At 43.7% G+C, this 25,776-nt stretch overlaps 1 protein-coding gene across 2 annotated transcripts in view; it reads left to right on the top strand.

Annotated features, from left to right (window-relative positions):
- Window positions 1-517: 517 nt before the first annotated feature.
- LOC310648775 (amine oxidase [copper-containing] 2-like) overlaps window positions 518-25,776 on the top strand; it is a gene marked incomplete at its 5' end in the record, with an annotated part of 45,054 nt that continues 19,795 nt past the window's right edge. Inside the window, one exon of one of the 2 annotated variants that reach the window (XM_083376812.1) lies at window positions 518-2,087. In XM_083376812.1, coding sequence (XP_083232938.1) covers window positions 518-2,087 — 1,570 coding nt within the window. Of the gene's footprint in view, window positions 2,088-23,606; window positions 25,171-25,776 lie in introns of those variants that run through there. The other variant, XM_083376811.1, reaches the window with a different exon arrangement.

Here is a 25,776-nt window from a genome sequence, read left to right on the forward strand (position 1 = left end):
TCTGATAAACCATTCAAAGCAATATTCATAGAGTGTGTTTCTATTAAGATATTCTGTTATTTGTTGCATTAATCCTCTTTGTTTTGATTGTTGTAGCCATCTTGAATCCTTTCCTCAAGAAACAGTTGGATTTAATTGAGAGCCCAAAGAATTAACTTTGGAGAAGGAGATAGCTTTTTTTATTTCCAAAAGATGCTGAACCTTTCAGACATTCTAGTATCTATTACCATGTGGACTTTGTCGTTCCTTAGGAAACTGGATTGCAGGAGTGGTTTGTGATTTATCCTGTGACTCATTACTGTTTTCTCTAGCCCCAGGATGTCTGTGCCACACAGTACAAATATATCTCCACAAGCATGAAGAGGAGGGTCATATTCCTTTGCTGACCTTTAACAAACTAGGAATTTCTTCCCTCCTCCTAGTCTGTCTTCTCTGTCTTTCATTCTGACTAGTTACAATTCCAGAGAGTGGTTTCAAATTGGAACACCACTGCTAGACTGTTTCTGCTGTGGCAAAGATGAATCAGAAAGTTCTTCTCCTCATGCTCATTCTAGCTTTTCTAACAATTTTTGCTTTAGTGTGTATTTTGTTGACCAGAGGCGGAAAATATGATAGCTGTGCTTCTCAGTCTCAAGTTTTATCCGAGCATCTAAATAGCAAATGGAGTTGGCTCTTTGCTGATTTATCACAAGAGGAATTAGTCCATGTAGTACAGTATTTGAAATCCAATCTTGGAGCAACCTTGGAAGATGCTTCTCATGCAAAGCCTTCTGATAACTGCATTTATTCTGTTGATTTGGAGAAGCCCTCTAAAGCAGAGACTTTGTCATTTCTGGATCATGGAGGAAGATGCCCACCTAGGCAGGCTTTGGTTGTAGTGTTTTTTGGAAATCAGCCAGATCCAAATATTACTGAATATGTGGTGGGTCCCCTCCCACAGCCAATATATCACCGGGATGTGACAGTGCAGAAGTATGGAGGACAAGTGCCATATTATCGCAGACCTTCACTGATTGCTGAACACAAGCAGATGGCCCACTTTCTGAAGAGTACATTGTTCCCCACAGCCCCAAGCTTCATGCGTGAAGTATTGAACTACAATGGAGCCAACCTAGCAGCAATGACTACATCGCCAAAGGGAATGAAATCTGGGGATCGTGCAACTTGGTTGATCCTGTACCAGAATGTAACTGGTTACTTTTTACATCCTGTTGGACTCGAAGTGCTAATAGACCACAGAAGCCTAGATATTACCCATTGGATTGTGAAGAAAGTGTTTTATGGTGGCCATTATTATAGGGATATGACACAATTGGAAAGAGAATTTACAGAGGGGCATATACATGTGGAAAAGGTGAACAGAGTTCCAGCTGATGGGGGATTCTCTTCAATGAAACCCAGGGTGCATCATGCCAAACTCAGTTCCCTGAATTATCAACCTTTTGGACCAAATTACAGTGTGAAAAACAACCAAGTCCACTCTGCATCCTGGAGTTTTGCCTACCGAATGGATTTGTATACAGGACCACAACTTTTTGACATTAGGTTCAAAAATGAAAGGGTTGTGTATGAGCTCAGTGTGCAAGATACTATGTCCACCTATGGCTCCAACAATCCTGGTGGGATGTCTATTAGGTACATGGATGGGAGTTTTGGAATTGGAAAGTATTCATCTCCTCTTATGCGAGGGATTGACTGCCCTTATTCTGCTACTTATCTTAATGTTACCTTTCTAGCAGAAGTAGAAAGACCTCTCATTACTCGTGATGCTATTTGTGTTTTTGAACAGGATATGGGGGTTCCATTTCGGCGTCACTTTTCCAAACTTCACTCTCTGTATTATGGAGGGCTACAAAGCACAGTATTGGTCTTTCGCTCTGTGTCCACCATTGGCAATTATGACTATGTTTGGGATTTTGTATTTTATCCAAGTGGAGCAATTGAAAGCAAAGTCCGTGCCACTGGTTATATAAGTTCTTCTTATTTCCATAATGATGGCCTAGATTATGGAAACAGAGTTGGAGACCACACTCTAGGAACAATTCATACACACTTTGTTGGCTTCAAACTGGATCTGGATGTCGCTGGTAAGTATGCAGATTTTCTGCTTCCGTCAAGTAAATCCTGCATCCTATCTACTTCTGTGGTGTGCATTTAGATAAGTCTTTATCTTTGACAGACATTTGGATGGTTTGCAGTATATGTGCTATTTAAGCATAATGGATAAAGGCAGAGACTGATTTCAAGAGTATCAGCCTCTTTTATGTTTCTGCTCTCCCTGGAGCCTATCAATAATTCACTGTCCTTTTCAGATTCCTATACTAGCAAATCCTATTAGTTCAGGCTTTAGTAATTACAGTTAGTAATTGCAGAGTAAGAAGCTGGGCTCTGCTGATTATTGGTGCTAAACTATCCCAGAATCCTTACTTAGCATGCCTTGACCCTCTGCTTTCAGAAATGATCTCTTGCTGATATATAGTCCTTTTATGAGATCCCAATGAGCTATCATTTGCAATTTGGTTTCCAGATGATAATGCCTTTGTCCTCTGAAGCTGGCCTTCTTTTGAGTTTTTTATAAGCAGAAAATACAAACATATTAATTTTATTGTACATACAACCCCTGCTGGCAAACCTCAAGTACAATTTTTCTTGATAATTCTGAGCAAAAAGGTATTATGTCCTTTCAATCTGATGACCCAAATTCCAAATTACTATTCTCCATTATGCCACTGCAACTTCCTTTCTGGGAAGATGTTGTGAAAGAGAGACAGGATGCTTTCCCATCTGTATTCTTCTCTCTATTAGAGCAGTTCAGTAAAAAGCAACCTTATTTTCCAGAAAGTTTGCTTGTATTTTTATTTACTTGTATGTTTATATTGCTTGTAAGTCACTTTGAAAGACTTTTATCCCAAAACGCAGTTTATAAATCATTGAAATATATAAAGAAGCAGAGAATGGGAAAAAGCTAATTCAAGATTGTCACTTAAGTTGTTTCTCTTTCTAGGTGCTTCCAGCCAAAAAGCTTACAAGCACAGAAAATTTTTATTTATTTAGTTTTGGGAACAACCAACATCACAGCAGCTGTAGAAATACTAAAGTTACAAAATATTCTTTTATCAGCTTGTATTCTTCTGTGCAAAGAGCAGACTGGATATTGAAATGGCAGTGTTATTTTTCTTCCCCACCATAATGAGAATAACAGTCAATAGGGAGTAAAAAAAAAACCATTACTTTTGCCCTTCCTTCCTTCCTTCCTTCCTTTTTAGAGGGCTGTCCAAATTCATCAGCATGCAACATTAAATACAATAGAAAATAATATCTAAAATCTAAAAGAGCCTTGCCATCCTTCCTAATGAAGACCCGGAGGAAAAACCAGGTATTCAAAGACTTTTTAAAAGCTTTTGAGGATGGAAACTATATAGATCTGTGGGAGGATGTTGTTCTAGAAGACAGATGCTCTGCCAGAAAAGGCCTATTTTCTGGATCTATGAGATGATGTTTAATTGATAAGAACCAGGAGTATACCCACTCTATTTGATAATATAGGAAGGACATAAACCATTAGAAACCCTCCAACAAGCAAAACCTATGCCATGAATGGATTTATAGGTAGTGGCCATCACCTCGAATTACATCCAGAAACTCTTGTAGCCCATGTAGTTTATAGAGCACCAATTTTATATGGGCGTACTGAGGAATGCCCATCTCTGCTTCCACTGCCATATTCTGGATAGTTGCCACTTCTGAGTGGTCTTCAAGGGCAGTCCCATCTAGATAACACTGCAATAGTCCACATGCAAGGTGACTAGAGTAGAATTGATTGTTTGTTGGGGACCCTGGTTTAAGAGCAGGTGTATATCAGATGAATCTCAGCAAATGTCTTCCTGACTACAGCTGCTGAATATTCTTCAGGTAGGAATTGTGAATCCAGAAAATACCCTCAAATTACATGCCAGTTCTGAATGTGGAAGGGCTATCCCATCTAGGATTACTGTACATATGGAAAAATTCCAAATTCCAAGTCTAACTGCTCAGAGATATTTAGTCTTGCTTTGATTGAGCCTGAATCTGTCCTTTCCTATCCAGATCCCCATACCTGCAAGACATTAGGATAAAATTTGATAGCATTATTTGAACAGCCTAGATATATAACTGGGTACCAGTTCAAATATACAACTGGATATCATTAGTATACTAATTGTCAATGCTGCAAACATTGGATGTATTTGCTCTGACAATATGAGAGGCAGCCTTTAGCTTTAACTCTTTTGCTTTGAATCACTGAAGTGGGGGGAATGTTAACCCGGATGTTTTGATAAGATAAGGGATGGCCCGCTACAGAAAAAAAAGTGAAACTTCGAATGTTAAACTAATTGAAGAATGTGATTCATGACGTGTAATTAAGGAGGGAATAGTGTATGGTATGATGTGTTCAGGGGAGGAGAATCCAGATTCTGGCATCCATCCATGAGTGCCAATGCTTCGTTCTCATTATCATAGACTTTTTAGAATAAAAAATCATGGAATGTTCTTTGATCTGTCTCGTTAGTCAGAACCATGACATCATGCCAGAATCTATTTTCTTTCAAACAACCTGGGGGTCCTGAGCCCCAGCTGCTGTCTCTAGCCTTGAGAGAAGCTGGCAAAGATTCAGGGGAAAATCTTCATCATAGGAAAAGAGGCTTGGAGACGGTGACCTGGCAGCTGCTGACACCTCAGAGGAGGAAGTAATAGCATGCTGTGGGAAGATGAGTTTTTGCAGGACTCCCAGTTGGGGGCAGAACCCAACCAGTTAGGAGAGCTTATCTGGTTGTTAGGCTGGAACCACCCCAGCGGAGACTCCAGATGCCTCGAGACTGCCCTGCCAGAGTCTTCAAAAGCAGAATGGTGGAGAGCTACCAGACCATCTGCCACTGAGAATTTGGGTGAGTGGAAAATCCTGTCTGCAGACCAGACAGACTGCCAGCCCCAGGAGTCCTCTGCCAGGCCCTCCAGACCCACAGAGACAGAGAACCCCAGCCTGGGGCCTCTGCAGCAATGGGAGGTTGAGGAACCCCCGCAAGTGAACACCCACAACCTCTGAGCTTGCCACAGCTAATAGAGGCCTTGCAACAGCTTGGGGTGGTACAGAAGCCTAGACATCAGAAGCTGGTGGGAGGACGACCACAGCAACGAGATTGGTCACCGCCCCCGAGTGTACAGCAAACTTTGCAGGGCCCACAAATGAGGGAGACCCAGCAGCGTCCTCTCAGACAACTACAGCAAGGGTGGCAGCAGCAGGGCCCAAACGTGCAACCCCTGGGCATACAGCAGGACCAATAGGGGCCCTAGCAACCAATGATGTCCCCACCCTTCAGGGCAACTTTCAATGGGGACCCAGAGAAACTGATTTTTTTCCTCAACCAAGTACACTTTCATTTGAATCGCTGGGCCTGTTTTTACCCGGACCCAGGTGCTATGGTCGATGTGATTGTGTCCAGCCTAGAGGGAGAAACATCTGGATGGTTAAACAATTTATATAATGAGCAAAGCCCTGAACTGGAGGACCCCCATCTCTTCCTCCTAGGGCTGATAGAAAGATTTGAGGACACATCCATGGCCCTCAAAGCAGAAGAACAAATCGACAAGATAAAACAAGCTGGCAGTGAGATTATATGTTCAGCTCGCCCACTATAAGAAGCCTCTCCCACCTGAAGCTGAGCTGAGGCTAGAACAATTCAAATGGGAATCTCCCCCATGAAAATCTCCAACTACTGTGATGGCTGAAAGACCCAGGCCACCTGTAGGCTGGGCAATTAAGTGTTTCTGGTGTGGACAGCAGGGACATCGAGCAGTGAATTGCCCAGTCCTCTACCCCCAATTGCAGAATAGACCAGGACCAGCAGCAAGAAAGAAACCTGCACAGCAGCTAACAGGAGAGAAATCCAACCAGATGATGCAGGAACCTGTTGCCCAGGTCACATCCCCCACATGGGAGGATGCAGGAACTCAGGCTGGATCAGCCCCCATTCTACCCTCTTTCGACAGCAACAACAAAGGAGAGAACAACCCAATGGTGAGCCAACACATCTCACCTTTCTCACTACCTGCCAAGCTCATAATCCCTAATTCAGGTACGCAGGTAGATTTAAAGGTGCTAGTTGATTCTGGATGCTCCCAATGCATCATTAGCTTGCCATTTGCCATGAAACTGGGCATACGAACAAAACTGCTCTCCAAACCTGTGAGGCTCAAGCAAGCCGATGGCTCCCTGATGGGAGGGATTTTAGTCACGCAATTAACGGAGCCCCTATGCCTAAAAATAGGTGAGCACTGGGAATTTAGTCACTTCCTGGTGGCCCCAAAAATGACTGAGGCTGTGATCCTAGGATTAGCCTGGCTGGACAAATGGAAGCCGTTTATCTGGTGGGAGAAAGGAATGAGAACTGTGAGACTACCTATAGGGCCCGATCCCCCCCCTTGATTCAACAGATGTTACAAGGAATTTTAGCCTACCCAATGAGTGAGCGCACATGGCTGCCTCACGGCTTCCAGGTAAGCCGCTCATCCCCAGTGAGTACCGGGACCTAGTGGAGGCATTTAGTGAGAAAGAATGCGATACCTTGCCTCCTCACCGGCCCAATGACTGTTCCATTGTACTGTTGCTGGGGGCCAAACTTCCACAACCAAGAATGTATGCTATGTCCCCCCTTGAAATAGAGATAATGCAGCAATATATGGACACAAACCTAGCAAGGGGATTAATTGAACGGGCCAAGTCTACTGTGGGAGCCCCTGTGCTATTTAAAGAAAAGAAAGATGGGTCTGTTCACTTATGCATTGATTATAAAGGTTTGAACACGGTGAGTATGGAAAATAAATACCCCCTCCGCCTACTGAAGGACTTACTAACCCACCTGGCTAAGGGGAGTGTCTTCACTAAGTTAGACCTGAGAGAAGCATATTACCAGGTGAGAATAAAGGAGGGGGATGAATGGAAAACTCGCTTGAACTGCCCCTTGGGAAGTTACCAGTTCAAAGTCATGCCATTTGGACTGCAGGGGGCCCCAGCCGTATTTATGCAGTTAATTAATGAGGTCCTACATGATCATTTATACAAAGGGGTTCTGGTGTATCTTGATGACATCCTATACGAATATGACAGACCATAGAAGGCTGGTGAGAGAAGTGTTAAAGAAACTATTGAATGCCAAGCTTTATGTCAAATTGTCAAAATGTTAATTTCACCAAACCCAATTAAATTATCTTGGCTATAGAATTTCCAATGAGGGCATTAAAATAGACCCAGCCAAAGTGAAAACTAATTGAATGGCAGCCCCAAAGACTCGCAAACAGCTTCAGAGCTTTTTAGGTTTTGGTAACTTTTATTGCCAATTCATCCCCCCTTTGCTACGATTGCCCTACCCCTGACAGAACTACTCAAGACAGGCAAAGGGGGAGGGAAGCCATGACCGGGCCAACCACTTGCTTGGACAATGAGCTGTCAAACAGCTTTTGAGAATATAAAAAGACTATTTGCTGCTGAACCAGTCCTAAAGCATCCATGCCCAGGGGAGCCCTTCGTAATCCAAGCTGATGCCAGTGACATTGCAGTCGGAGATGTATTACTGCAGAAGAGCAAAAGTGGAGTCCTACAACCCTGCACCTCCAAAAAACCCACTGAAAGTGAGAGGGGTTGGGCAATCTGGGAGAAGGAGGTCTTTGCCATTAGGTGGAGCCTGTTAAACTGGTGACACTATTTAGAGGGGAGCAAGGTGCCATTTAAAGTATGGACAGATCACAAAAACCTAGATGCACTGAAGACCCCTCACAAACTGTCCCCAAAACAAGTGCACTGGGCATAGTACCTTAATCATTTCAACTTCACTCAAAAGTACAGTACACACTGGGAGGAAAAAACTTCTTAGCTGATGCGCTATCTCAATTACCCCAGTACAAAAGCAAACGTGAAGAGGTCAATGAGGCAATTAACCCCAGTTCACAACCTGCAGCACAACTCACACCTCACAGAACCCCTAAACCTGATGACCTGAAGAAGATAAAATGAGAGCTCCTCACTGATCAATGGTTCAAAGATAATCAAACCTCTCTAACATGCAGGGATGGTTTGGCATACAAGAGGGGGGGGACTGTACCTACCTGAAGCCCTTTGTCTCAATGCTCTCAAACACAGCCATGATGTAAAACAGGCTGGACACTTTGGATATTTAAAAACTCTACACCTCATCCACCTGCAATTTTGGTGGCCGGGGCTAAAACAAGATGTAGAAAACTATGTCAGGAGTTGTACCATATGTGCCACCATGAAAAGAATTCCAGGGAAAACCCCTGAGTTACTGCAGTTGGTGGCAGGCCCTTCTCAACCATAGGAAGAAATACCTATGGACTTTATTGTAGACCTACCCGAAAGTAGAGGAAATACTGTCATCTGGACTGTGATAGACCTGTTTTTGAAGCAGGCTCATTTTATCACCTACAAAGGACTCCCATCTGCCCAACGACTGACTAAATTGTTCCTGAAACATATCTACTGACTGCATGGTGTCCCTAAGCAAATAATTTCGGATAGAGGAATGCAGTTCACAGCAAAATTTTGGAGGAGTTTCCTTAAATTAATTGGATCATCTCAAGGCTTATCATCTGCTTTTCATCCAGCTATCGATGGGGCTGCAGAATCTACTAACAAAATGGTGGAGCAGTATCTCAGATGCTATTTTTCCTACCAACAGACAAACTGGACTGACCTCCCTTTCACCGAGGTGGCCTACAATAATTCTGTTCACAGCAGCACTGGCTACACACCTTTCAGAGTAGCCACAGGAAAAGAATTCAGCTCAATGCCTGGCTACCCTCAAGAGCCCTCTGCTTCCCAGATACTTGATCAATGGGTGAGAGGGTGGGAAGAGGTTTGGAGAAACATGAAAACAGCATTAAAAAAGACTTCCGAGACTTATAAAAAACCAGGCTGATAAAAAAGAGGGCTCCCCAAAGAACATTCCAAGTTGGGGAAAAGGTTTATCTGTCAACTAAATATTTATGCCTCAAATTAGGACCGAAACTCTTGGGGCCTTTCCCCATCGTAAGGATCATCAACCCTTTTCACAGTAGAATTAAAACTCCCTAGGCTTTTAGGGAACGTTCACCCTGTCTTCCATTTCAGCCTGCTGAAATCTTTTCGGGACTCCACCTTAAGACCTCTCCCTAAGAAAGCACCCAGACCCCTTGTAGTAGTGGGTCAGACCCATTATGAAGTGAAACATATTCTTGACTCTAGAATTTTTAAGGGAAAATTGCAGTACCTAGTACAATGGAAGGGATACCCATTGTCTGAAGCTACTTGGGTGAAATCTAGTGATGTGAAGGCTGACCGACTCATCAAAAAGTTTCATGAAAAAAAACACAACAAACTAAGATAATCCCTGACATATGCTTTTGTTTACATTACAGGATCTATCCTTTTTGTAAGGGGGGGGGCGGATGTCAATGCTGCAAACATTGGATATTTTTGCTCTGATAATATAAGAGGCAGCATTTTGCTTTAACTGTTTTGCTTTGAATCATTGAAGGGGGGATGTTAACTCGTATGTTTTGATAAGATAAGGGATGGCATGCTACAGAAAGGAAGTGAAACTTCATATATTAAACTAATTGGAGAATGTGATTCATGACATGTAATTAAGGGCAGGAATTGTGTGTGATATGATGTGTTCAGGGAAGGAGAATCCATCCATGAGTGCCAATGCTTCGTTCTCATTATTGTAGACTTTTTAGAATAAACAATCATGGAATGTTCTTTGATCTGTCTTGTTAGTCAGAACCATGACACTAATGGTACCTGGCCCCAAACCATTTAACCATTTAAACAAAAATAGCAAGAGCATCAAACTTGAGATATCAACTGGAACAGTCCACAGAGCAAAGAGGAAAACTGCTGTAGAACAGTGCCTCCATCCTAATCTCAGTTGATGGAACAGAAAGTTCATGGTATGATTGGTGCACTGTGAGCCACTGAGAGACCAAGGAGAACCAAAATAGCAGACTTCCCATCTCAGAAGGGATTCACAAGTCTGATCAATGCTAACTAGATAGACCCACTTCCTACATCCGTTCTTCATGTTTTAGCATCCAGCCCCCTAATAATCTGTTGCTCTTCTCTGCACTCTGTCCAGCTTTTATATTCCGGTGACTGGATATGGAATTCCAAGTCTGGTCTTACTGAAAGCATCCTAATACCTTGTGTGATCTTGATTCTATCCCTCTTTAATGCAGCCTAGGATTCCATTGGCTTTTTTTTGGCTCCTGCTGCACACTGCTGGCTCATATTTAAGTGATTGTCCACTAGGACTCCAAGATTCCACTCACAGTTACTGGTATCGAGCCAGGTTTTGCCTGGTCTATACCTGTGCAATTGGTTTTCTTGCCTAAGTATGAAACTTTACTTTTATCCACTCTGAATTTCATTTTGTTAGATAGGGCCCAGTGTTCATGTCTATTGAGATCCATCAAGATCTTGAGTCTATCTTCTGGGGTGTTGATTTGTGTCATCTGAAAATTTGATAAGTTCCCCTTCTATTCCCTCAACTAAATTGTTTATGAAGATGTACAATAGTACTGGCCCTAAAACAGAATTTTGGGGTACCCCATTGTGGCTGAATTCTATTAAGGACTACACATTAAGTACTCTTTTCAGCCTGTTACAAATCCATATGGTGGTGGTGCTGTCTACCTCACATTTTCTAGCTTATCAAGAAGTAGGTTGTGGTCTACTTTGACAAATGTCTTGCTGACATCTAACCATTCTATGTCCACAGCATTTTGCTGATCCACTAGTTTAATCACATTGTCAAATAATAAAATCCACAGCAGGATCTAACCAATTTCATATCATCTACTGCAGGGCTGTTCAACCGGTGATACGTGTACCACCGGTAGTACTTTGGCACCTGGCAGGTGGTACACGACCATCCTAGAGAAGTGGTAGCTGGGGGGAGAGGAATGAGCTGAAGCAGTGGCAGCACTGCACAAGCCTTGAGGGAGAGGCAGCTGGAGCTGCAGGGCTGTCGGGATTTGGCAAAATCTGCACATGCGGCTACAAGCTGATTGGCACCTCTCCAGAGTTGTCTGGGCTCAGCACCAAGCTCCACCTGATTGGCACTTCCAAAAGCAGTGCATAGCTGGAGGTTCACAGAAAAGGAGGGGGGAGAAAGAGAGAGAGAGAGAGAGAGAGGAAAGGATATAAAAAGAGGAAGTTTTGGCAGAAAAGGACCAGCAAGAGGCTGCCCCCCCACCCTGAGTGCACACACAGGAGTTAGTGAGCACCCAGAATCCCTGCTTACCATTCCTGCTGACCACTCAGAAAGAAAAGAGGCAAGCCCAGGCCAATTGGGTGCTGATTTACAACCTTGTAGCCACCATCAAAGCCAGAATGCTCTCAGCCTTAGATCCACGGGGCAGCCCTGGAACCAGCGACGCCCCCCCTCCCCCTGCACGTGATGCGATCAGTGGCACATTGAGAAACAGAAACAAGTACTCCAAAAAACCAGCTTTCATTAGGAAGGAAGGAAGGAAGGAAGGAAGGAAGGAAGGAAGGAAGGAAGGAAGGAAGGAAGGAAAGAAGGGAGGGAGGGAGGGTGGGAGGGAGGGAGGGAGGAAGGAGAGGCTATTTGGTTGGAAATGCCCCAATTCAAAGGAGAAAGCAATTTTGTGTTCTGTTTTGTCACAGACACAACTTCGTTGGCAATCCAAGTTAACATTGGTATTCTTGAATTGTGAGCTCTCAGGAAAGTATCCCTTCCTTGTGTATTGCTAACAGCCATTTCCAGTGGGGAAAACAGGACAAAGCAGAGTGGGGAAAAATATTTTCTTTTGCTATATTTCCAGTCTCAGTTAGACCAAGGCAGGGTCCCTACAAGAGAGCCCTTTTAAGGATTATGTATTAATAGAGAGGGACGCGGTGGCTCAATGGGTTAGGACACTGAGCTTGTCGATCAGATGGTTGGCAGTTTGGCAGGTCGAATCCCAAGTGCCGTGTAGCAGAGTGAGCGCCTGTTACTCGTCCCAGCTTCTGCCAACCTAGCAGTTTGAAAGCACGTAAAAATGCAAGTACAAAAATAGGGACCACTATGGTGGGAAGGTAACAGCGTTCCGTGCGCCTTTGGTGTCTAGTCATGCCGGCCACATGAGCACGGAGACGTCCTCGAACAAGCGCTGGCTCTTCGGCTTTGAAACAGAGATGAGCACCAGCCCCTAGAGTTGGAAACGACTAGCACGCATGTGCGGGGGAACCTTTACCTTTTTTATTAATAGAAAAGCAACTAAGCTACCTCTGTTCCTGAACGCTAAAACTGCTGCACATAAAAAACGGAGGAGCTCTGATCAACTATCACAGCCACCATTTTGACAGTTTTGCTGTACTGTTGTCTGTGAACGGAAGGAAAAAGAAGAAAAGGGGGAAGGAAGGAAGGAAGGAAGGAAGGCAGCCCTGCTGCCTTTTTGCCATCCCCTTGTCCCCTCCTCCTCACTCTCCTCGTGGTCTCCCATCCTATCGCTGGTGCTTTGGTTACAAAGCCAGGTCTCTTCGCATGGAGAGGGAGTGGGCCTCCCTCCGACCCACACATTTTGCCCTTCTGCACACACCATGAGCAATCTGGCCAAGGAAAGCAAGCCAAGCAGAGCCTCAAGAAGGTAAGTGCAGCCTGGCACCCCCTTGGGGAAGGCTGCACTTGCCCTCCACTGCCCAGGGCTCTGGCAGCCTGGCACCCCCTTGGGTCCTCATGTGGCTTGAGAGCAAAGGAACTGCCACCAAAGAAATTAAAACTGGTACTTTTTCCCTTTTATTTTTATGGTTTGTAACATTTTTTTACAAAAATACAAAAGCAAATAGTAGGACACAGTGTGGAGGAAGAAGGGGGGGAAAGTGAGGGGGAGAAGGGAAAAAGAAAAGAAAAGGCATTGATTTCTGACTTCCTCTGTTGCAGTAGAATGAAGCATTAACATTGAACCTCAACGTTTTACTTGTCCATAATAGTATAAAATAGCCATTTCTATAACAACAAATCAATCTAATCAGTAAAACCAAAAATTCTGCCCCCCTTTTTTTAGTCATCAAGTTTTTGACACCTTGCTAAGCACAGGTGGTACTAGAATACTGTCATGTCCTAAAAGTGGTACCAATCTGTGAAAAGGTTGAAAAGCCCTGATTTATTGAATTTATTTATTTATTTATTTATTTATTTTAATTCCATTTATATCCCGCCCTTCTCCGAAGACTCAGGGCGGCTTACAAGCTTAGCAGTAGCCTTCATTCTAAGTGTATGCCTGCTTATTAGGGCTTTCACACACACCCCAAGCAGCATTATTACAAAGTCAGCTTAATTGCCCCCAACAATCTGGGTCCTCATTTTACCTACCTCAGAAGGATGGAAGGCTGAGTCAACCTTGAGCCTGGTGGGATGCGAACCTGCACTAATTGCAGGCAGCTGGTGTTACTTAAGGAGGCATTAGCCCACTGCTCCACCAAGGCTCTATCTCAGTCCCAGCAATCAAGATTGGAGACTAGCTGAGTGGATTAAAAAGGCCAGCATGTTTTCTTTCACAACCAGCTATTTTAACAAATGGCTTTCCACTTTAAAGAGACTTCTCATAAGAATTCTTATGTTCTTAAACGCTTACCCTAAATGCATCTTCCAAAGGTTTTGAACTATTTTACTTTTTATCTTGTCTGCTATTGATAAGGAAACCAATAGTTCACCATTTTCAGATTACTTTACATATTAAATTAAATCACTAATTTATATAATTTGTTTGACATCTGGCTCTTTTAGATCCTTTTCTTCCTTTCAGCAAAAAGATTAGACCTGCTCAAATAGAACAGTAATGACTTCTAAAGTTTTTAGTTCAGTTGGTTGCATTGTGCCTCTTCTTCCTTCCTGCCCCATACCTTAAATCCAATAGAACAGTAAACATAATAAAAATATGGATTTTTAAAAAATAATTCTGACACTTAATTAACTATTTATGGGAAGTTAAAATAATGCTAAGAAATACTATTGACATATCAAGAATACAACCTAATGTCCTCTTCAAGTTGAGCCCAATTCTTGCTGACCAGCAGACCCATCCTTGGCAAAAGCGTGGAGGTGTCTTTTCATTGCCTTCTTCCTCGATGTTTCAACTGCCCAAACTAGGTTACAACTTTACTAGTTCTTGGTGGACTTCTATGCAAATATTACTTTTGGGAGATAAGCCACACGTAGTTCAGTGCTGGCACCTATCTGGGTAAAATGACCAGTGATTAAAAAGCAAAAGAACGAAAAAGGTTAAGCAACTCAATGAAAACATAGCATAGAACACAATAATCAAAAACTTCATTCTATAGTTGGAGGCACATGGGCAAAGTTCCCATAGATTAACTTGGCCTACTCTTGGGGTCTCCACTTTGGCACGCTAGTTTGGGAACTTCAATTCTCACAATTCCCAGCAAGCTGAAAAGCGAGATCATTTGGAGGGGGATTCAAAATTCTCAAAAATGTACTAGTATTGATATTTTGGCAGTAGAGCTAATAGAATGCCAAGAACTGAAAATCAGTTAATGGTATCTATTCATTTTAAGATATAGTGCTTAGTACATTTCTGAATAACCAAGTTTTGGTTCTGACCTTTGATGGAGAAAGTTTCTTTGCAGAATTATTCTCTTGGGTTGTGTTTATTCTGGACAGGGAAGAAATTCCATTTTAACATAGATGTGTCCTAAGAGACGAGGTGGATTTAAGAGAAAGTTGTGAAAAAATAGCCTTTACTGTCAATAGTTTTGGAAAATAACAATGAAAAAGAGTTTTCCTATTCTGTACAGAGTTTTCCATTTCTGGTGATTGCCTTTCCCATTAACAAAAGGTCAGTTTTGGGTCACTTCCAGCTGGAATGAATGCTGGATAGTTTAATTAATTGTTGCCCATCTTTCCTAGTCTCAACTAGCTAACCTCCTGAACATAGTGAAATGCATGCTAAAAATGCAGATCAACATATACAGTATGTTTCCTATATGAATATTTGTGTTTCATATATGAAGAAATATTTGGATTGAACAGAAGATAATAATGTTTTAATAGAAGAATAAGCAGGGTTTAAAGGTAGATATACACTTGATTGAGCAGTGATGTTATCCCACCTGGTAGAAAAATATGCCTATGGTCTTAAGTTCCATTGTATACAGCCCTCACAGACATGAAATCAACTTTTGATAACAGGAGAAATTCTATGGAAGAATTTGTTGCCTATCATTATAAACTGAAGACTCATTTTATTAATAATATCTACAGTTAAATTGTTCTGAGAGCTATGAGCAGTGCCCCAGGTTAATGCACTGATTCAATTCCCCTAACCTTAGATGTTTAACAAGGATTTCTCTTTGCTCCATTATTAAATTTTGTTAACAATTTTATTATCTCCTGTTTTAATAACTGGTGCTTTCATTCCCCTAACTTTACTGAGAGGAATATCCCAATCCTCTTTTATGTGGATAAGGTTATCATTTCATCATTATAGCGGAGAGGATTTCTACGTTATTCTGAAGACTGGGAACTATGAACAATCAGTACACAAAACAAAGGTCATAATCATTCTAGTGTTTTTCCTGCAGGTGCAATGTCTATTTTTCTGGTCAACAATCACCATCTTGCACAATCAAATGCGGCATCTGGGTTTAACTGGACATTTTTCATGTCTTGCCATCTTATCTGTGGTCTTCCATGGAGTGCTTGCCATTTATATTAAATTGTTCAGTTCGTAACATAGTTGTTAAGTGAATATGGCTTCCACATTGACTTTGCTTGTCAAAAGGGCCCAAAAGGTGATCACAAGATCCTGAAACACTGCAATTGTCATAAATTTGAGTTAGTTGCCAAGTGTCTGAATTTTGATCCCATGATCATAGGTGTAATGTATGGGTCAAGTACAATAAAAGAACTACAGGAGGCGCTGTTGCTGGACAGCTCCGGTAAGGAGCAGCACTGGCGGGAAAACCACAAAAGACTATTGGCTGACCGCTAGGCGGGAAACCAAGTGTTCTGTACCAGCCTGCTACCGGCCTTGCAGAAAGGCAACCCCTGTACAAACGGCAGAGGCTGGAGAGCGTCTGAGGCTGGAAAACGTCTGCCAAGATTTATTACACAAACAAGCAACAAAACATGAAACAAGATACCGGAGCTTTGATCCTCAAACGGAGCGGTTGCTTTCAGCAACCAGCCCTTCCCCAAACACTCCCTTTATTAGAGTTCAGGGCGTGGCCTCCCTGTGCCTCCTTCCGAGGAGTCCCACAGCCTTTCTCTGCTTGCTTCTACTGGTCTGCCTCCTGCGTTGGGCGTCCTTGAACAGGGCCAGCTGTGGGTCCTCTTCATCTGCACTGTCGGGCTCGCGCAGCTGAGAAGAGGGGCCTGGCTGAGGGCTCTGCGAAGCCTCCAAGCCATCATCAGCAAGTTCGTCTTCAACACCCTCCTCCTCCCCCTCGTCTGAGTCATCCGAGTCATCCGACCCGGCTGCCGGACCCACAGGCTGACCCTGAATCACAACACCAAGGTTTGAATCTATTGGTTAGTGCCCACCTGGACAGGTATAAGAGGAACCAGGTAACCCCAGTTCCCCAGTCTTTATTCTACAACCTTGCCATCCAGTAAAGGTTATGATTCAGCCATCACCTATGCGTCTCATTCCTCCGCGATCTAACAGTGGTGATGAAGGTGGGATCCTGTTTCGGTAGCCGCTAGACAACCGCTGAAGTAGCCACGAGCAACTGGTTGACCAAGCGATGACTGCAGAAGCAGCCACGTACAACCGGTCAACCCAGCGGAATCAGCCGCGCACAACCGGTCAACCCTGTGGAAGCAGCCGAGCGCAACTGGTCAACCCAGCGGATGCTCAGAAGCGGCCGAGCGCAACTGGTCAACCCAGCGGATGCTCAAAGCAGGATCGGAACCCAGAAGCGGAAAAGTGGAAGGACCGGTCGTGATGGCACAAATCGGTCAGATACCTGTGTTCGATATCACCCACCCCGAACGATGGGAGTCGCACGTGGATCAAGTGGAACTGTTCATGAAAGTGAACTGTATCAGGGACAATGAGTTAAAGGTGGCAGCCCTACTCTGCATAAGTGGTTCGGACGTCTACAACATAACAGTAGGGTTGTGTGCCCCAACGGCCCCAGACGAAGCCGAATACAGCGATCTCTGGGCCAAGTTGGATCGGCGTTTTAATCCAAATATGTCAGCGCTGGCCTGGAGATACCAATTTGAGAAGTGAGATCAGCGGCCTGGTGAGTCAGCCGCTAACTTTATCGCTGGGGTCCAGCAAGTGGCCCGACTGTGCCAGTTCAACAACCTGGAAGAGCGTTTAAGGGACAGAATCCTCTTCGGTCTCTGGGATCGAAAGCTGAAACAAAAGTTTTTTGTGAGACACAAGCTGATGCTGCAGGAGCTCCAGGATGAGGTCCTGGTCCTCAACATGGTCGAATGACAGGGACAGTCAGAACCCCAAACTAGCAGACCGGGGGGGAGCCGTACACCAGGCGAACGCGTTCGGGGAAAGCGGAGACACCAACGGCCAGACCGGAGTGGACACGATTCAGACGAAACGGCCAGCCACCGGCGCGATGCAACAACCAAAGGGGACAACAGATGGCCACGACCAACCACGAGAAGAAGTGCTCCAGATGTACATGCTGCAACACCAAGCCAAAATGCGCAGGGTGCAGAGGCAACCACCCCCAGTCTACCTGTAAGTTCCAGATGGCCAAGTGCAGGGCGTGCAATAAGACCGGCCACATTGCAGCCGTCTGTCGCAACCATAACTGCAGCAGCCTGCATGATGTGGACACAGAAGACCAGCAAACGACAGGTACTGTGGCTCCACAACAAATCACGTCGGTTAACTGTTATGAGGGCCAGCGGGCCATCTGTAGCATGGGGACCCGTCGGCCATTAACTCCAAAAATCAGGCTGGACATGTGGCTCCAGGGCATCCCCTGCAAAATGAAACTTGACTCTGGCTCGGCAGTCTCAGTGATCTCACACGAGAACTTTTACCCAGATATGCAGCCAGAGTAAGCAGAGGGCCACCTTGAGGCCATCCAGTCTCACCCTAACAGACTTCCAGCAAACGCCCATCAAAATTAAGGGGGAGGCAACAATTTCAGTGCGGTATGGGGGATTCCAGGGGCAATTGGATGTCCTAGTGGTCGAGGGGCAGAGGACTAGTCTCATAGGGTTAAACTGGTTCAAGGCCTAGGCAGGGCAGCATATAAGTCCCAATAATACATAAATAAATAATAAATAATTAGTATCACAGGGATACATACAACCCGGGCCCACAACATTGAATCCGTCTGCAATGCTTTTGCAGATGTATTCGATGAGACACTAGGAAAATACACAGGACTACCAATGTTTAAATTAAACCCCAATGTTCCACCCATAAAAATCAAACCCCGGAGAGTACCGTTTGCACTTAAACAAAAAATAGAGAGGGAATTGGACAAACTGGTCACGTAGGGAGTCCTGAAACTGGTCGAGGGAGCCAAGTGGGAGACTCCTAAAGTCACCCCACTCAGGGCAAATGGTGAGGTGAGGATCTGCGCTGACTATAAATGTACTATAAATAGAGCATTAAATCAGCATGCTTACCCTGTCCCAACGGTCAGCAGCATCCTCGCGTCGTTGCAGGGCGGTGCCATCTTTGCAAAACTTGATCTCATGCAAGCATATCAGCAGCTACCAGTCGACAGGGAAACAGCCAATGCACAGACCATAGTCACCCATAAGGGGGCATTCCGGGTAGACCGGTTGCAGTTCGCAGTTAGTGTAGCTCAAGGCATCTTCCAGGAGATTATTATTATTATTATTATTATTATTATTATTATTATTATTATTATTATTATTATTATTATTATTATTATTATTTGTATACTGCCCTTCTCCCGAAGGACTCAGGGCGGTGAACAGGGCAATACATGTTAAAAAGACAGAATACAAAAATTAAAAAAAGATTAAACAAGTGCCCATAACTCTTAGATAGATTAAAACACATTTAAAAGTAATAAAAACCCAACCCCCTCCCATCAGGCCAGGCCAGCTTGTTCAAAAAGATACGTCTTTAGATTGCGCCGGAAGGAGCGAACGCTCAAGGGCATCCCAGGAGTATGCCCTTACTTCGATGACATCCTTATTGCAGGGAACAATGAGGAGGTACTGACTGAGCGTTTGCAGGCTGTGTTGGAAAGATTCAGGGCTGCAGGTCTCAAACTTAAAAGAGACAAATGCAGCATTGGGGTGACAGAAACTGAGTTCCTGGGATTCAGGATAGATGCTCAGGGCATCCATCCTGCAGCATCTAAGGTGGAGGCAATTAAAGGTGCCCCCACCCCCAAAAGCAAGGCAGAGCCACAAGCCTTCTTAGGTCTGCTCAATTTCTACCACGCATTCCTACCCCATAAGGCATCCATAGCAGAACCCTTACACAGGCTCCTGGATGAAAACACTGCATGGAACTGGACAAGCACCCATGCCAAAAGTTTCCAGGCTTTAAAGGACCTGTTAGTGGGTGATGCCACTATCACTCATTTCATAGAATCAAAGCCCATCTACTTGTGATGCATCCCCTTACAGAGTGGGCGCTGTCTTAAGCCATTTAGAAGGTGATGGGAAACAAGTTCCCATTGCCTACTACTCCAGAACATTGTCAGCAGCAGAGCAGAATTATGCCCAGATAGACAAAGAAGCCTGGTGATAGTTGCTGGAGTGAAGAAGTTCCATGATTACTTGTATGGCAGAGAATTCACCATATTCACTGACCATAAGCCTCTACTAGGTCTTTTTACCACAGATAAACAGACCCCCCAGATTCTGTCACCCAGAATGCTCAGGTGGTCCATTTTCCTGTCTGCATACTCTTGCAAGCTGGTCCATAAACCAGGCAAAGAAATGAGCCACGCTGACGGGTTAAGCAGTTTGCCCTTAGCCAGCACTGAATCCGACCCAACTCCTGCATCTCAAATACTTGCATTGCAGGATCTCCCTGAGTGCCCCCTCAGAGCAAAGGACATTGCAGCAGCAACACCTGCCGACAAAACACTGAGTAGGGTACAGATGTGGGTGAGCACAGGGTGGCAGGACAAGTCCCCAGGCCCAGAATTCCAAGCATACTTCATCAGGCAACATGAATTGTCTACATACAAGGGGTGTTTGTTATCAGGCTGCCGGGTAATCATCCCTGAGAAGATGAGGGACAAAGTCATAGAATCTCTCCACGAAGTGCACCCCAGGGTGGTGAGAATGAAGGCTTTAGCCAGGAGTTACCTGTGGTGGCCAGGGTTAGATAAGGCAATAGAGGAACAGGTAGCTGGCTGTTATACCTGCCAGAGGTCCTGGCCGGAACAGCCTCATGCACTAGTCCACAAGTGGGAGGACACACACATTCCCTGGTCCCGAGTCCATATTGACTATGCGAGACCATTTCAGCAACAAACATTCTTAGTGTTAGTGGACAGCCATTCGAAGTGGTTGGAGATGGTACCAGTAAGTAGCATGACCACGGGGAGGACGATCCAAGTGCTCAGGGAACTCTTTGCCACACATGGCCTCCCTGACGTGTTAGTCTCTGATAACGGACCACAATTTACTTCCACGGATTTCCAGGTGTTTATGAGGACCAACGGGATTAGACATGTCACGACAGCCCCGTTCCACCCGTTGTCTAATGGAATGACAGAGTGCATGGTGCGCACAACCAAAGACGCTCTGAAATGCATCATCCAAGGGGACTGGAAGTAAAGGTTATCACAATTCTTACTACACCAACACACCACACCCTGCACATCAACAAGAAAGAGCCCAGCAGAACTACATTGGGGCAGAAGACTCATAACAAAACTAGACAGACTCCACCCTGACAGAGTGGCTGCTGACACAGACCAACCCAAACCCAAACCCCCCAGACATCTCAACATTGGAGAATTGGTCTGGGCAAGGAACTACGGCTCTGGGCACACATGGGTGCCAGGGGAGGTGGTTGAAAAGACACACACTGTTGTTCGTTGTAAGGATGGAGGGGTGCCATCAGTGGAAAAGACATATAGATCAGGTCAGGAGGAGAGCTCCTGAGAACGTAGCAGGAAGCACACACAGGGCGGGCCCAGCGGCACACTCCAGCCACCCTGATCAACCACACACAGAACCTGACCAACCACACACAGAAGAGTCTGGTGGGGATGCTGACCTGTGGACAATAAGACCAACACAGTCAGGGCATCAACAGGGCCAGGGGAACCGGGCGCCAGAAACAAATGTGGTTCCGGGGTTTCCCCACACACCAAGGCAAAACCAGCAATGCAGATAACACCACACAGGACTTGGGGGGAACACTAAGGCGGTCAGGACAGGAGCACAGGCCCCCAGCCTACCTCACGGACTATGTGCAGTCGTGAAAGTACAAGTGTAAATAGTTGGGGGGGTAAGTTTAAAGTGGATTGGCATTGTCTGTTCTTATGAGGGAAGGGGCATAATGTATGGGTCAAGTACAGTAAAAGAACTACAGGAGGCGCTGTTGCTGGACAGCTCCGGTAAGGAGCAGCACTGGCGGGAAAACCACAAAAGACTATTGGCTGACTGCTAGGCAGGAAACCAAGGTTTGAATCTATTGGTCAGTGCCCACCTGGACAGGTATAAGAGGACCCAGGTAACCCCAGTTCCCTAGTCTTTGTTCTACAACCTTGCCATCCAATAAAGGTTATGATTCAGCCATCGCCTATGCGTCTCATTCCTCCGCGATCTAACAATAGGGATACTGTAAAGGTCATAAGCATAGAAAATGATCATAAGTCACTTTTTTCAGTGACGTTGTAACTTTGGATGGTCATTAAATGAACTGTTGTAAGTCCAGGACTACCTGTAATGACAGACCTCCTGGAACATAAATGATTGTTTACAATTGCATTTCTAGTCCTCAGCAGTGTTTACAGGGGTTAAGCCTCTTCCCTATGCCTTTCACAGAGAGATGCTTCCTGACAGCCTTGTTTACATAAAGATAGTATGCTTTTATCTTCCATGGAAAATGTATTGCATTGCAGTGAAAATCAGAGTTTCCTGAAGTTCATGTTCCATTCTATAGGAAATCACAAACATTCCAAGAACATAGTTATTTTAAGCACATAGCTATTTGTCCTAGAGCTCACTGATACAGTATGTCATGACTGTTCTTGCTGCCAGGACAAAGAACTAATGAAAGTTATGCTGTCTTTGGCAAACAATGGAATAAATCTGTTTGGTCATTTGTTTGTTCTCTACACTTCCAAAACTGATTCCTGTATCTGGTTAACATATGTTTTTATTCAACCTGAATATCCTAAATCCCTACATTATTATAGTATGCATTTTATTGTTAGAATCTTCCTTTCCACCATGCCAATATGCTGAGATAGTCTCAGATCCCTATTTCACAAAAACTCCCAGTTGCTCCCATAGAAGAAACCTGATTTAACAGCATAGCAGTCTTAGTGGTCTGTCTCCACTTTTGTAAACTATGCAGCAGTACCAGTCCATGGCATGCCAGCAACCAGTCCACACAAACATGCATCCGTGAGATGTAGGCAGCACACAAAACCACACCCCTCTGGTCCATAGAAAAATCTCTCTTCACAGAACTGGTCCCTTGTGCCTCAAAGGTTGGAGATCTCTGGTGTAATGGGTAGTTTTTCTTCACATATTCTGAATTTGATTAACTTCTGATTTATCTATTGCTTGCTTATGATGATTTTAAGGCGGTTTCTTCATTAATGACTTACAGAATCTTCAGAGCACCACTTTAAAGTAATATAAAGCCCATCCTCATTAATGTAATGTTGACATAGCCATTGATGAAAGACTACAAAACACAATAAGTTGATAGTACTAGTGACCTAAATAATTTATTTCCAGCACAGGCTGCAGTTTCTCAAGCTGCAGCACTTGCAGTTCTCCCAGACATTGCATTGGTGGGGTTTTCCTCTAACTTTCTGCAATCAGATAAACAAACTCTGAAAATAACTCCAAACTCTACTATTGTGGCCAATCAGCTGTTCTTTGCAACTGTAGTTCAACTGATCTTCCAATTTACTTCTATGCACATTTGAGGTTTAAGTGACATTTTGTACAAATAGCAGTTGTACTATGTACTTAACAGAGAAACATTACTCTATTAAGAGTAATATGAAGCCTATTCATTTGTTTGTGGAATAATAAAAATGCGTAAAAGAGCAATGTAGCAATAAGTTCAGGAATCTTTTCAAAATGAGGTAATCTGTTATTTCCATTTTAGTATTTAGTTCCTTTTTTGTGATCCATAGTCTTTTAGTACATGCATTGTCCATTTTTGGCACAGTGAAAGATTAAAACTGTCATGAAAGGGCGTTTACTTTTAAATCGAAGCCATGAATTCTAAGCTTCCACTTTTTGGACCCAATCCAGTGAGGTCCCATTTCCTGCAGAAAATAGATAAAGTCTCTTGCCATCTAACAGCCGTTGAATTGTCTTTGGGACTGCCTTATTTAAATAGCTGGTGAGTCTTCAAGCCATATCTTTGCAGCAATGAACCCAAAAGCTCTCCTTGTTCTTCTTGTACTTGCTTTGGTTACAATTTTTGCCTTGGTGTGTGTGTTGGTGACCAGAAGGGAGAAGTCTAGTCATTGTGATGCTAAGTCACCTATTTCCTTGGATGAAAATCAGAAGAACAAGAATATGATATTTGCTGCCTTGTCAGCAGAAGAGATGGTACAGGTGGTGAAATATCTGCAACAAAGTTTGCCCTTGGTAGATGTTTCTCATGCTCTGTTTTCTAATAATTTTATTTATTATGTTGATGTCAATCTCCCCCGAAAGGAAGAGGTGCTGAAATTCCTTGATCGTGATGGACCACGCCCTCCTCGACAAGCATTGGCTGTGGTGTACTTTGGAAATCAACCAGAACCAAATATCACTGAGTATGTTGTAGGGCCACTTCCAGTGCCCACATATCATTGGGATGTGACAGTACAAAAGTATGGAAAGAAATTATCCTATCATGGCAGAACTCTAATACTCAGTGAGTTTGGGGATATTGAGACATTCCTAGTGGAGAAAAAATTTCTAGAGGCACCCACTTTTATGACTGAAGTATTTGGACATAATGGAAGCAATTTTGAAGGTGTCCTCGCAATACCTGGGGGGTTTCAGTCTGGAGATCGCTGTTCCTGGGTTACCTTGTTTCAGAATGTAAGTGGCTTTTTCTTGCATCCATTGGGACTAGAGGTGCTTGTTGACCACAGCAGCCTGGATATCTCTCACTGGAAAGTTCCAAAAGTATTTTATAATGGCCAATATTTTAACAGTTTGGCAGAACTGGAAAAAGAATTCAAAGCAAAGCGGGTGATTATAACAAAAGTTAAGCCAGTCTCTTCTGATGGGGGCTTTTCTTCACTTCATCCAAGGACACCCCCTCTAAGACCTGGATCCTTCTATCATGAGTCCTTTGAGCCACACTATAATGTGAGAAACAACCAAGTAACTACCCCAAACTGGAGTTTTGCCTTTCGGATGGACATACATAGGGGACTCCATCTCTATGATATCCGATTTAAGGATCAAAGAATTGTATACGAACTCAGTGTGCAGGATGCCATTTCTATCTATGGCTCCAATAGTCCTAGTGGAATGTTAACCCGATATATGGATGCAAGTTTTGGAATGGGAAGATTTGCATATTCATTAGTTCGTGGAGTTGATTGCCCTTATTCTGCCACTTACCTTGATGCTGTTTATTTAATTGAAAACCTCCAACCAGAGGTACACAAGAACTCAATTTGTGTCTTTGAGCAGAGTGCAGGGAACCCTTTCCGGCGTCATTTTTCCAATTTTCAGTCTGTCTATTATGGGGGACTGGCGAGCTCTGCACTAGTTATACGTTTTATAGTTACCATCGGTAACTATGACTATGTCTGGAATTTTATTTTTCATCCAAATGGTGCCATTGAAAGCAAAGTCCAAGCAACTGGATACATAATCTCATCTTTCCTTCATAATGATGGGCTGGATTATGGTAATAGAGTTGCAGATCACACACTTGGTACAGTCCATACTCATGTCATCAACTACAAAGTTGATTTAGATGTTGGAGGTAAGTCCTTGAAAGTCTTAAATAGTTTTGATTGTTCCAGTTTTGCACTATTTTCTGCTATTGTTGACAACTCTTTTCCCCACTGCTTACTTTTATTGTTCTTTATCTAAATCTGGGTTTCTTATGGAGAAACCATAAGGTTAGTAGCATTAGAGGCCAGAATAGAAAATGATTGCCCACCTTGGTCAGATAGTCAATATTGATGAGCTGCAGAATTATTTAATATGTTAATATTTTCTAGTGAATCTCTTATACCTACTGTACAAAGCTTGTGACTCAAGTTCCAGAGCAAAGTATCTCTGCACCTGCACCTGAAGAGGGCACCATTTGAACATTGAGAATGTTTTCCTCTCTCTCTCTCCCCCCCCCCCATATTCTTATCTTCTTGGGTTCCAGTTTCTTATCTTGCACTGTTCAGTGGCTACAAGAACAGGAATGTCAATGATAAGCAATCATTTACAATTTGCTAGGTTCAGCTTTTTAAAGTCCTCAGGGTAAGAGCACTTAGGATTAGATAACAAGTTACAGGATTTTCTCAGTTTAAGTTTGTATAGTATACATACTCAATTTCATATAACCTTTGTTGTATCAGTCCTTGATTTAATG

This window comes from Vipera ursinii (assembly GCF_947247035.1).
Source record: "Vipera ursinii genome assembly, chromosome: Z".
NCBI lineage: Eukaryota > Metazoa > Chordata > Lepidosauria > Squamata > Viperidae > Vipera > Vipera ursinii.